Source organism: Tenebrio molitor, chromosome 9 (genome assembly GCF_963966145.1).
Source record: "Tenebrio molitor chromosome 9, icTenMoli1.1, whole genome shotgun sequence".
NCBI lineage: Eukaryota > Metazoa > Arthropoda > Insecta > Coleoptera > Tenebrionidae > Tenebrio > Tenebrio molitor.
Genome location: NC_091054.1, coordinates 6,408,680 through 6,420,931, shown reverse-complemented (window position 1 = coordinate 6,420,931; position 12,252 = coordinate 6,408,680). Strand labels below are relative to the sequence as shown.

The 12,252-nt window shown below is 37.2% G+C and overlaps 2 protein-coding genes across 2 annotated transcripts; both read right to left on the bottom strand.

Moving 5' to 3' along the window:
* Positions 1-1,868: 1,868 nt before the first annotated feature.
* On the bottom strand, positions 1,869-4,612 carry LOC138138271 (allergen Cr-PI-like). The gene is made up of 4 exons (XM_069058103.1): positions 4,181-4,612; positions 3,993-4,126; positions 3,091-3,939; positions 1,869-3,039 (listed from the first exon to the last, which is right to left on the bottom strand). The coding sequence occupies exons 1-4, from the start codon at positions 4,251-4,253 to the stop codon at positions 1,969-1,971; spliced, it is 2,127 nt and encodes a 708-aa protein (XP_068914204.1). The 5' UTR covers positions 4,254-4,612; the 3' UTR covers positions 1,869-1,968.
* Positions 4,613-7,645: 3,033 nt separating this feature from the next.
* LOC138137709 (hexamerin-like) lies at positions 7,646-10,181 on the bottom strand. The gene is made up of 5 exons (XM_069057235.1): positions 10,022-10,181; positions 9,838-9,971; positions 8,919-9,779; positions 8,088-8,866; positions 7,646-8,033 (listed from the first exon to the last, which is right to left on the bottom strand). Exons 1-5 carry the CDS (start codon positions 10,092-10,094, stop codon positions 7,742-7,744), a joined length of 2,139 nt encoding a protein of 712 aa, XP_068913336.1. The 5' UTR covers positions 10,095-10,181; the 3' UTR covers positions 7,646-7,741.
* Between the last annotated feature and the right edge of the window lie 2,071 nt (positions 10,182-12,252).

The following is a 12,252-nucleotide window of genomic DNA, read 5'->3' as shown; positions in this document are numbered from 1 at the left end:
TGTCCAGTTCTTGTCGTCAAGTTCTGATTGTTTTATTTTCATTTATTTTTTTTTATATTTAGATCAGCTTATTATTGTGATCGAGGTGGTTAGATAAATTGGTATCACTACGTAAATCCTATTAATATGGAACGATGTTTTATTTTTAAAACTGACGATAGTCACGAGTTCGTGCTTTGTCAGATCAACATTTATTTATTCTTTAAGCGTTTGGAATCGCTGCAAGGACTGCAACTTAGCAGATTTTGGGATCAGGAGGAGATATAAATTTATATCCAATTGTGTAGGTTATTCACTATTTCTCTATCTTCTTAGCTACATCCAGCTACCCATTAAACCGTCTATTGGTTAGATAAATTGGTTTATATTTGACGTATCCGGATAATGTCGAGAAATACTGAAAAACAAGAATAAACAGGTTTACATGTCTACCATCTTTTCGGTTTATTTTCCTTCCTTAACAAGCCTTACCATCGACCTGGAAATAAAGAAAAACGAGACGAATCGATTGACTCCCCCATCTTTTTTATCTGCAAATAAATTTTTATTTTTAAATGAGTTTCGTTTCAGTTGGTATGAGTTTATTCAAGAATTAGATTTTACTGTTGTTTTGTTGTACATTACGGAAAGTTTCATTGAAACTTCTCCAAGATCAACTTATCCACAAGTTGGAAACAATTCAGACACCCTTCGTTTTGTCAACTAGACGTTCAGATTTTTTTTGTTGATTGTTTTACCTGTATAAGACAAGTAAAATAATTTTATCTACGACCATTAAATAATACCTTTATTATTTACGTAACTATAGATACATTATGTTAGTCATAAATTACACCCGTGACTTATTATTTATAAGTCACTTATGATTTATCTTAAGAATTCTTAAAAATTTTGTAAGCTAAGTGTTTTATGAAAAAAAGTCGTAGGTAAAACGTCGTATTTAACTAGCGCATAATGCCTATAATCCACTCTGGTGATTAAAAAACTCGCCTGCGGCTCGTTTTTTAACTTTCACCCTCGTGGATTATGATAGGCATTATTAGCTCGTCAAATAATATACCATTGTTTTGGAAAATTTTAAAAATTACTGTGTAGGCGGTTCAAATGAATTTTTAAAATTACTAAAGTGACTCCCGTGACCCTTAAAGTTCAGTTGCTATCTCCAATTAGTCAAAATATTGTTTAACATTAATAATTATGTTTTCATAACATCTGCAATAAAAATGTGATATCAGAATACCACACAGCTGACAGTACTACCAAATTAAATAGATAAGACGCTTGAGTAGTTATTCTTGAATGAGCAAAGTAGGTATTGCCACACTATGTTTTCAACGTGCTAATTTTTTTTCTTTTAATAATGATTCTTGGGAGAGTGGTACTCTGGTAAGTATTTTGGTACTCTAGTGATTTTACAGTTATTTTTCTTTGATATAATAATTATTCTTGGAAGATTGGTACTTTGGTACTCTAGTGATTTTACAGTTATGGTACTCAATAGTACCATCACGAAACTAATTATATCTCGCAAGCAATTAAAACAGATTTTTTTCTAATTCGAAAATAATTTCAGAACAATACAATGTCAATTTAATCATCAAGACGATTTAAAACAAGTACTACACTGTCAAATATTTTAGAAACACCATAAGTGTTGAATAGGAATAAGATCTGGCCATTTCAGTTTAAAACAGATAGTTTGAGCAAATAATTGCTGATTTAAACACCACAAGTTTTAAAAAATCTGTTTTATACAAGTTTCAGATTTTCTTTTTCCTTTTGTAAAAACAAAACAAGAAATTACTTTTTTTACAATGTTTTATTCCAAATGTCAGCGAAGTTTGGTTGGCGACGAAAGTAAAGAAACATTATTATTATTATTTTTATTTGCAAGAAAATACTTTTTTATATACATGGACGTTTACAAATCAAATGAAAGACAGTGGTAATCGACATCTTTAAATCAAGTTAATAGCGCTCTGAGGTAGAAGCGTTGATCTCATCGACATGTTTGTGGTAGACCTTGGCAGTGTACGCATAGAAGTTGGGGATGTTGTGGTACACTTGGTCGTAGTAGATGGGACGATCGAATGGATAACCCATTGGGTAGTTGTCAAGGTACTGATTACCAGATCCCACTCTTGGGTAGAAGTACTCAGCTGGGTCGTACTCTTGTTGGTCTTGGTATGGCACATACGGGCTGACAACTACGTAGAACTGGTACTCGTAACCACCAGAAGTACCCTTGGGCAAGAGGAATCTCCTGGGGAAGCCGAAGTAGGTATCGGCTGGAGACACTTTGAACTCTCCGTTACCATTCAAAGCCCCAAGGACTTGTTTGTACAATTGTCTGTAGCTGGTGCGGTCGTGCTGGTAGAAGTACGTCTGGTGGGAGTCACGCTCGATGACGTTCTCTCCAGATTTCAATTGGTACTTGAAGTGATCGAATTGGACAAAGTTGAGGCGGTTCTGGCTGATGTTGATGTATCTGCCGTATTCGTCGTATTTAGGTCCAATATAAATTCTGACGACGGCTTGTTGTTCTTTGTCTGAGTTGACGTAGACCTTGTAGTTGAAGGGCTTGTGGTTGAGACGGTACTGCCGGGCCCTGACTTGTACTTTTCCGTTCCTGTACTCTTGAGGATTGACGTAGACGGCGTTGCTCAAGTCGGAGTAGAAGTAGTCGAAGTAGGTGACGAGACGATCAAATTCGACATTCTTCACCTCAACTCCTGGGAAGTACAAGTCTTCTTCGGTGTAAGCTGGGAAACGGGCTTTGTACCTTTGGAAGTACAAGACGATCCTCTTGTAGAACTGGTAGAACGCGGGGTCGCGGAGGGAAGTTTCGTAGTGTTCTAAGGCGGAGGGAGCGACATGGTACTTGTCCAAGGGTTGGTAGGAGTAACCCAAAAGGTGACGAGCGTAGACTTGGAGGGCGCCGTAGTAGTGCCTGTCGGGGGAGTCAGGGTTGGACTCGATCAAGTTTCCAAGAACGTTGATTCCGTCTTCGCTGTACAAGTTGACTCTTTGGCCGTCGTGCTGTTAAGAGAACAATCAAATTTGGTCGTGATTGCAATTTGGGGTACTTACGGTGTAGACGTAGCCTCTGTCGATGGCATCACGGATTCTCCTCTCGTAGTCTTGGACGTAGGTGTAGCTGTAGGCGTACTTGTTGTTAGCAGATTTCTGACCATAGTTGTAGAAGTACTCGTACAAATGGGCATAGTTGGGCCTGGTTGGGAATTGCAAACCATTAGGGTACTGCAGAGATGGATAGTAACCAGTTTCGAAAGGTACTTCGTAGTTGAAGTTCTGGATTTCGCCGAAACCGTTGGACAAACGTTCCAAGTAGTACCGGGCCAAGATCTGTTGGTAGATGAAGTAGTACTGTTCACCACGACGGTCGCGTTTGTAGTCGAAATCTTCACCACCCAACCAGTGCGGGTAGTAGATGCTGAAGTAGTAGTAGAAAGAGTTGATGCCGACATCTTCAGTGAAGTACGACAAGGATTGTTCAGAGTGCAAGTTCAAGTAGTACCCAGAGTAGTTGGCGTTGATGGTGTAACCGTAGTAGTTGTTTTGTTCTTGTGGACCTTGTCCCTTGTATTGTTGCTTGTATTTGTAAGCTTGTTGGATGACCTCGTTGTTGTAGAAGTAGTAAGGGTAGATCTCGTAGATTGGGGGAAGGACAATTCCGTAAGTGTCAGGACGGTGGACGACGGCAACGGAGAGGGCATACAAGTAGACTCCTTCGTTGACGTATTGACGTGCCCAGACGGCAGTCTTGTAGAAGGTTTCGTAGTCTTTAGCATAGTAGAAGAGCTTGTACAAAGCAATTGCTTGTTTCTCGTGTTCCTTGTAGAACACGGAGAAGATCTCGCCCCTTGGGAGCAATCCATACTTGTAGATCTTGTAGTAGTATTTGGCAACTTCGGGTTTCTTTAAAAAATATTTTTAAACAGTTGCTCTAAAATATACTGGGAGTTGCTTACGGTGTAGTAGTCGTACTGTTCGTGGATGCTGAAGGTCTTGGCAATCTCGACATGGTCCTCGTAGTAGCTTGGTTGGTTCACATGTTGGAACAGACGCAGAACGTCTCGTTGTCTCTCCAGGAATTGCCTGTCAGCTTAATTTAAACAATTATGAAGACATGAGTGAAGGGACAAATGAAGTAACTTACTGTATTTGTGTTGGGGGAAGGACAGGGCAACGGCGCTCAGCCCCACGAGCAAAGCTACTACAGCGAACCTCATGATTGTTTGATAAATCAAACAATTTTGTCTGATTTGGTCTAACTCTTCATACCTTTTATACAAAATAAATTGAACCCCTCCACTGGCGTATCAGTGACCTGGTGATCTCCCAGCTCTTGTTTGTGAAATATTTTTTGGCTTGCGATCTTCAATGCTGTAGATAAGATTACAAAACTAATTTATTTCGGTATTAGAAGTTCGTCTCACATAAAGCTTTTCAAATTTTTGTTGGCGATTGTGCAAAAACAATTGTTTTTGTTTTTTAGTTAAACAAATTTGTCAGTTAACTTTTTTGTATTTTTTATTGAATTTGTTGCTGAAGGTTATCTGAAGATATACATATTTGGAATATCTTCAATCCTATTTTTAGTAGCAGATTTATTTTTAATGCATTTAATTGTTCTTCAGATGACTTTGCAATAATTAGTAATAGTTATTTATGGTATAAGTGGGTTATTTAAGATATTACCCACGAGAGGTATTTGTAACCTACGAGGGCTTGCCCGAGTAGGTTATTACCTCGAGTGGGTAGTACTTAATAACCCACGTATGCCATACAACGTTTTATCCAATATTCCACAATTTTTAGATAATGACATTATTGATGAAATTCTGCTCCCGATGGGTTATGAACGTTAATAACCCACGGTGCTAATGGCAACGTGGGTTATGTATGTTATAACCCACGGTGCAAATGGCAACGTGGGTTAAAACAACAGACTAGTTATAGCCCAGTTTACTCAATTAAAACTAACTAGTAAAACACGATATTACTATTGAATGTTGGATAAAGATCACTTTAGCTTTTAAAATTACTCAATTTTTTTTTTCAAAATTCTTCTCATTTTATCGATATGAAAATAGCTATTTATGCACCAAGGGCGTTACAACGATGATTACGCCCGGAGAACGATGATATCGTTCAATGGGCGTAATCATTCGGTGACGCCGTGGTGCATACAAGATTTTATTTTTCACTATACGTCTTCTTAAAAAAAAAAATTGGCATCTTTGCAATTATGAATTGATGATGGCGTTATAAATTCATTACGCCCGCTTATTCTTATTACGCCCTGTTATTATTCCCCGGTTGTTATGGACATGTTTACGTATTTCGTATCCTAGGAGTTATCATGCAATTATACTAAAGTGAAAAATAAATAAATATGATCAATCAGTTTTATTTTTGACTTTTCCAAAATCTTGGAAACATCAAAAATAACGCCAACAATTAAAATATGTTTGTATCAAAGATTAAAGTATTGGAACAGTGAGTCTTAAAAGTTTTTTTTTATTTTTTTTATTTGATAACATTTCGCCCAAGTCAAAAAAGTAATAGACGAAAATTATTATTTTTGACAAATTTGATGCAAGCAGTACTTAAGAACTTAAGTCATAAATCTTTAATTATTTTAAGAATGGACTCAGATAAAGCTGAGGTATCTGGAGGTCAGTGGTCATCAGTTTGAATAATTATTGGTATTATATCAGTGCTTAAAACTAACCAAATAAGTCTATGATTATTGTTATCGCCAAAACTTACAATCCCAGTTTGGTGTACGTTTATAGTAGTTTTAACGAATAAGCACAATTTTTATTTATAAAAATGGAAGATTTCCACGAATTGTTAAATTTACTTCTCACATTAATCACTAATCATTGTACTTTGATAAAATTGTTTCAAATGGAAATTTCTGATGTTCTGTATACGCATCCATTTCTGTAGTTGTACTTTTATTTTTAAGTATTAGGATCGCATAAGCTCTGATAGATAGGAAAATATTGGAGAAATAGGTTTATCGGTAAATATTGCTTTACTTACAGAGTTCATATTGGAAAACATTGCAAACTAATCGTCAAATAAATAAAATTACATTTTTCTACGACCCCTAAAAAACTGTACTACATTTCACTATGTTTAATGCATAAAACATCTGTCTAAACAATCATAAGTGCGAAAAGTAGGTATTGAATAGAAGTCATGCATACAGTAGTATTTTTCCACTCATGGGATTAGCACGCTCGCCTGTGGCTCCTGCAGTCAAACTTCCCGTTCATGCAAAAGAAACTACTACTTTATGCACTTGTTGCAAAATATTTGTTTACGAACCGAGTGCGAGAAGACATTTTTCGCTCATGAACGCATTGTTTGAGACACGAGCGATGAAGCAGCGAGTGCTTAATTTGCGCGAATCTGCCCAATAGAAGTGTTGGATTTTCTCATAGGCTATGAGTCATTTCTGTAGTCAAGTAGGCGCTACAAACTGACCGGAAAACATCGTCATTCGTTATGTTAGTGTCGTCCCTCTCTCATCTATTTGCATGTAAAATAATCAACGTTTTCATTTACAGATTTTTCACGGATTTATCGCCCCGCTATCGTGCAAATATTTCCAAGGTCGCGGCCCATGAGAGAATCCAACACCTCCACAATATTTTTTGAGACGATTATGTCTGATTTCTTGTGTAGCCTTTATGAAAGCATAATGCTTGTCCATGCGCTTGATAAAATGTCAATCGGATTAATAGAGATTTATTTTCACTCTTTCGAAATTTTCAACATCCAAATTGGAGAAATGGCGTTTTGTAAACTAGATTTTACTATTATCAAGTCAAATTATTTTCAGAATGCTCAAAAAAGCGAATGCTTTTTGGATGATTTTGAAGCACTAGTGCGCGAAATCTGCGTTCGCGGTTGACTGTTGCCGTCGCGAAATGTCATTTTGAAGGTAGCGAGTTCAAAAATTACTATTTTCGATGTTCGTTTCTTCGTCACAAGTTAATCGAGAGTAATTATAATTAACTAGTTCGTTATCATTAGATAAATTACGAATCTGAACTATCTAAATTATTAACAAGTTTCAGGTTATGTCTCTAACTTGTGACTAGAAGATTGTTTTAATTCTTGTTATTTTTTCTTTTACAAAATGTGACAAACACACACTGCAACACAATACGTTTCAATCAAACAATAAATTGGAAACACGATATATTTTTGTTAGATACTTTATTTAGCAATTTTTATTTTTATCTTATACAGGGTGTTTTTGAAATGTATATCATATTTTATAAAACGTACAGCAATGCGGTTTCCTTGTTTTAAAGCATATTTCCTATAGGTTACTTCGCATTGGCGTACATTTTATAAAACATGATATACAGGGTGTATTTTTAAAATGTGCCGAAATTTTACCTACGGGGTTGTACGACAAGGTAGAAAACTAAAAGCAATTTTAAAAAATTGTAGCACAAAAAATAAATGTCATTTTAATTTTTTTTTTAATTTTTTTTTCGAGTTCAACATGAAGCTCGTGATTAAAATTTGTGCACGCATTTCAAAATATTTTTTTACTTTATCTTATTGAGCAATAAGGGAAATTAAAACCAGGAAATATGATTATTTATTTATTTATTATTGCACCAAGTTCAGTTAAAATAGTACGTACTAGTACTATCAGTACTGTAGATTCGATTTCCGTAACACCACGTCACTCTCTGACAGAATTGGAGGCGTTAATGTCCTCAACATCTCTGTGGTAGATCTTGGCGTTGTACACGTAGGCATTTGGAATGTTGTTGTACACTTGTTCGTAGTAGATGGGACGATTGAACGGATAGCCCAATGGGTAGTTGTCGATGTACTGTGCCCCCGATCCAACTCTTGGATAATAGTACTTAGAGGTATCAACCTGTTGTTGTCCTTGGTACGGGACATACGGACTGACAATCACATAAAATTGGTAGTCATAACCACCATAAGTACCCTTGGGAAGAAGGAATCTGAACACAAGACACACCTATTAGGAAGAAAATTGTCTTGGGAACTAGTCTCACCTTCTGGGGAACCCAAAGTAAGCTTCATTTGCTTCGACACTAAACTGTCCGTTACCATTCAGCGCACCCAGAACTCTCTGGTACAACTCCCGGTAGCTGGTACGGTCGTTCTGGTAGAAATAGTTTTGGCGGGAGTTGCGCTCGATCACGTTCTCACCTGACTTCAAACTGTATCTGAAGTGGTCGAACTGTACGAAGTTTTGTCGGTTCTGACTGATGTTGATGTACCGGCCGTACTCGTCGTATTCGGGCCCGATGTAGATCCTCACGCTGGCTTGTTGCTCTTCGTTCGACTTGACGTAGATCTTGTAAGTGAAAGCTTTGTGATTGAGACGGTACTGGCGAGCCCTGACCTGCACTCTATCACTGTCGTACTCTTCCGGAGTGACGTAGACGGCGTTGCTCAAGTCTGAGTAGAAGTAGTCGAAGTAGGTGACCAAACGGTCGAACTCGACGTTCGTGACTTGGACACCTTGGAAGGTCAAGTCTTCGGGGGTGTACGCGGGGAGGTTGGACTGGTACTGCTGGAAGTACAAGACTACTCTCTTGTAGAACTGGTAGAAAGCTGGGTCACGCAGTGAAGTTTCGTACTGCTCCAAGGCGGAAGGAACAATCTGGTACTTGTTCAACGGTTGGTACGAGTACCCCAAGAGATGGCGAGCGTAGACTTGGAGGGCGCCGTAGTACTGAGTGTTAGGAGAGTCAGGATTGGACTCGATCAAGTTGCCAAGAACGTTGAGACCTTCTTGGGAGTTGAGATTGACTCGTTGTCCGTCAGGCTGTCAATTCAAATTACAACTCAAACTACAACTGCACAAAATGCTCACTTACGCTGTAGACGTAGCCTCTGTCGATGGCATCTCTGATTCTTCTCTCGTAGTCTTGGACTCGAGTGTAGCTGTAGGCGTACCTGTTGTTGCCATACCTTTGGCCATAGTTGTAGAAGTACTCGTAGAGGTTGGCATAGTTGGGCCTCGTGGGGAAAGGCAAACCGTTGGAGTACTGGAGCGATGGGTAATATCCAGTCTGGAAAGGTACTTCGTAGTTGAAGTACTCGATTTCACCGAAACCATTGGAGAGACGTTCAAGGTAGTACCGAGCTAGGAGTTGTTGGTAGATGTAGTAGAACAACTCGCCGCGACGGTCGTTTTGGTAGTTGAATTCTTGGCCACCCAACCAGTAGGGGTAGTAGATGTTGTAGTAGTAGTAGAAGGAGTTGAGGCCTACATCTTCGGTGAAGTACGACAGAGATTGTTCAGGGTTGAGGTTCAAGTAGTACCCGGAGTAGTTAGCATTGATGGTGTAGCCGTTGAAACCACTGTGTTCGTCTTGGTTTTGTTGTCTCTGCTGTCCGTAGTACTGTTGTTTGTACCTGTATGCTTGCTGGATGACTTCGTTGTTGTAGAAGTAGTACGGATAGACTTCATAGATTGGGGGAAGGACAATTCCATAGGTGTCAGGACGATGGACGATGGCAACAGAGAGGGAGTACAAGTAGACTCCTTCGTTGACATGTTGCCGGGCCCAAACTGCAGTATTGTAGAAGGTTTGGTAGTCTTTGGCGTAGTAGAACAATCTGTACAAAGCTATAGCTTGTTGGAGTTGTTCTTGGTAGAAGATCGAAAAGACCTGGCCCCTTGGGAGCAACCCGTACTGATAGATCTGGTAGTAGTGCTTTGCTACTTGAGGATTCTGCCGAAATAATTTTAGTTAGAAATGCAAACCTACACCAACTGTGCCAGTTTCTTACAGAGTAGTCGTTGTAGTGCTCGCTGATGTCATAGCTCTGCGCTATTTCGACCTGGTCCTTGTAGTACGTTGGCTGGTTGACGTATCGGAACAAGCGAAGAATGTCTCTTTGCCTCTCCAGGAACTGTTTATCAGCTGAAGAAAAACCATGACGCAAATTTTTAAAACAATCTGGACCAACTTACTGATTTGCTGTTGGGGGTGGGACCCGGCCAAAGCGCAAAGCCCTGCAAGCAATGCAACCACTGCGAACCTCATGATGGAAGGAACAGTTGTGTCTGACCAACTCTTAATTGTCCATCTTTTTATACAAAATTAGTCGAACCCCTCTTCGTGGATATCAGTGACCTCTTGCCATCCGACTCTTCATCGTTTCCTTTTTTTGCAACGCAAATTGTGTGACTATTGAGTCTTCGCATATTTTAATGTGATAAGTCGTCTAATAAATCGTTCGTTTGTCTGATAAGTTGGACTCGTTTTATGTTCGTGTCTTGATGTTAATTTAATTTTCTAGGAAAAACTGCTCGTGATGGACTTGCATAAACTCGAATTTGAGTGGTCAAGCGGATTATGTAACCCCGCTTAAAAGATGATCACGGAATTATGTGTTTTTGTTGGCTGGACTGTCTGGTATCGATTAATTCGGTGGATGGACACAGAATGTTGTGGAAGTTGCAATAAGAGGAAATTGGAAATGAATTTCTTATCAGAACGAAATCTAGAAATGAGATATCGTTCGATCATATTCGGCATGACGGGTAAAAATAGAGTCGCTGATTGACTCGTACGGATATATGTAGATATAGTAATTATCATTTTTGAAAAATACATTTTTTTTTCTTTGAAATTTAATGCAAATGATAATGTTGGACACCTTTTTTGCATTTTTTTAATCCTAAAATCAAATTGGTACAGTATTTTTTAATGTATTCAAAAGAAAACGAAATAACTTTTTATGGCTGTCAGAATGAGAATTTTAAATCTTGAAAGCATGGTTTTTCACTTTTTTTTCGTTTTCTTACGTTTTCATAATTTGGCAGGCGAATGACAAATTCTTGTCGTTTTTCAAGGTCGAATAGTATTTAATCAAAAGACGAAGAACGTAAATAAACTCATGTCTGGTCGTGAGGTCAAACTGTTAAAAACTTGCGACAAGTTGTATCATCGTTGGACCTACATGAGGAATTATCTGTTTACAATTTTTAAACAAAATATTTATTTAACAATTAATAATAATCATTCATTATGCTCAGGTAAAATTTTTGGTTTTTAACGCCACATTTGATTAACATTTTTATTAGAAAAGAAATTGCAGATTTTCAAATAAAATTGCAATTTCTAGTTTGATAATATTTTTAATTAGTTAACAAACCAAAGGTTTTGATTTTGTAACAACTCATGGGAAAGTGATTGCAACTTTTGAAATTAAACACAAATTAAAAATGTTTTTAAGGACATTCATAATCCATCGCCGTAACTATCAAATAAAATATTTTTGGTTTCACCGCCTCAATTGATTAATATTTTTCTTTAAATCATGAGGTTGGTATTACTAGTTTTCTACGAGATTAAACGTCACATTAATAATGCCACATTAATTTGAATTGATCAATCATAAATTAAAAATATTCTTGAGAACCAACAACCAACATTCATAATAATTCCACTGACGCAACTGTCAGTTAATACTTCTTGTTTTATCTTCCTTAAGTTGGTGTTATTGATTTTCTGACAAGTTAAGTTTGAAACGTCACATGAATGTCTAGTTAATTTTGAAATGTTATGAATCGAAAAAATTAATAAATTAAATTATTTTTGCCATTTTTTGAATTGGAATAAGATTAAGTTTTGAAAAAATGTCAATTTTCTTTTCTTACTTTTTTGAGAAAATTTGTCCCAAATCGCAGGTTGGTACATATGTATTTCTGATTTTATAGCAACTTATTCAAGGTGTCAAAATTATTCGTCAAGTTTCTGTAACTTCGTAAATTACGCATAAATAAAATATGTTCTTAAGGACATTCATCATAATCCCCAGCCGTAGCTGTTAGGACATACTTTTGGTTTTATTGACACATTTGATTAATATTTCTATTACAAAAGTTATACATGCTCAGGTTGGTGCTACTGATTCACGTTTAAACGTGACATAAATGTCAAATTAATTTTAAAATATTATTATGAATCGACATCCATTTTGAGAAATAGCAGAATAAGTATCTTTTTAAATAATGTAAATTTTCATTTTCTAGTTAAATAATACTGGTTGATGTTCCTGATTTTCTGACCACTCATGCGAGATGTCATAATTATTCGAGTGCAAACTCGCACATAACGTAGCGCAATATTAATTTAATAAATCACGTTTGTGTGTTTATTGAAACAGAGTGCAGCTTATGAACTTAGGGGTTGATTC

Bases quoted from the DNA above. Each gene is read 5' to 3' on its own strand.
- LOC138138271 (XM_069058103.1), bottom strand. From the start codon at position 4,253: ATGAGGTTCGCTGTAGTAGCTTTGCTCGTGGGGCTGAGCGCCGTTGCC. The intron at 4,127-4,180 runs GTAAGTTACTTC...GTTTAAATTAAG, and splicing joins CTTCCCCCAACACAAATACA to CTGACAGGCAATTCCTGGAG. The intron at 3,940-3,992 runs GTAAGCAACTCC...TATTTTTTAAAG, and splicing joins AACAGTACGACTACTACACC to AAACCCGAAGTTGCCAAATA.
- LOC138137709 (XM_069057235.1), bottom strand. From the start codon at position 10,094: ATGAGGTTCGCAGTGGTTGCATTGCTTGCAGGGCTTTGCGCTTTGGCC. The intron at 9,780-9,837 runs GTAAGAAACTGG...TTATTTCGGCAG, and splicing joins AGCACTACAACGACTACTCT to AATCCTCAAGTAGCAAAGCA. The intron at 8,867-8,918 runs GTAAGTGAGCAT...TTGAATTGACAG, and splicing joins ACAGAGGCTACGTCTACAGC to CCTGACGGACAACGAGTCAA.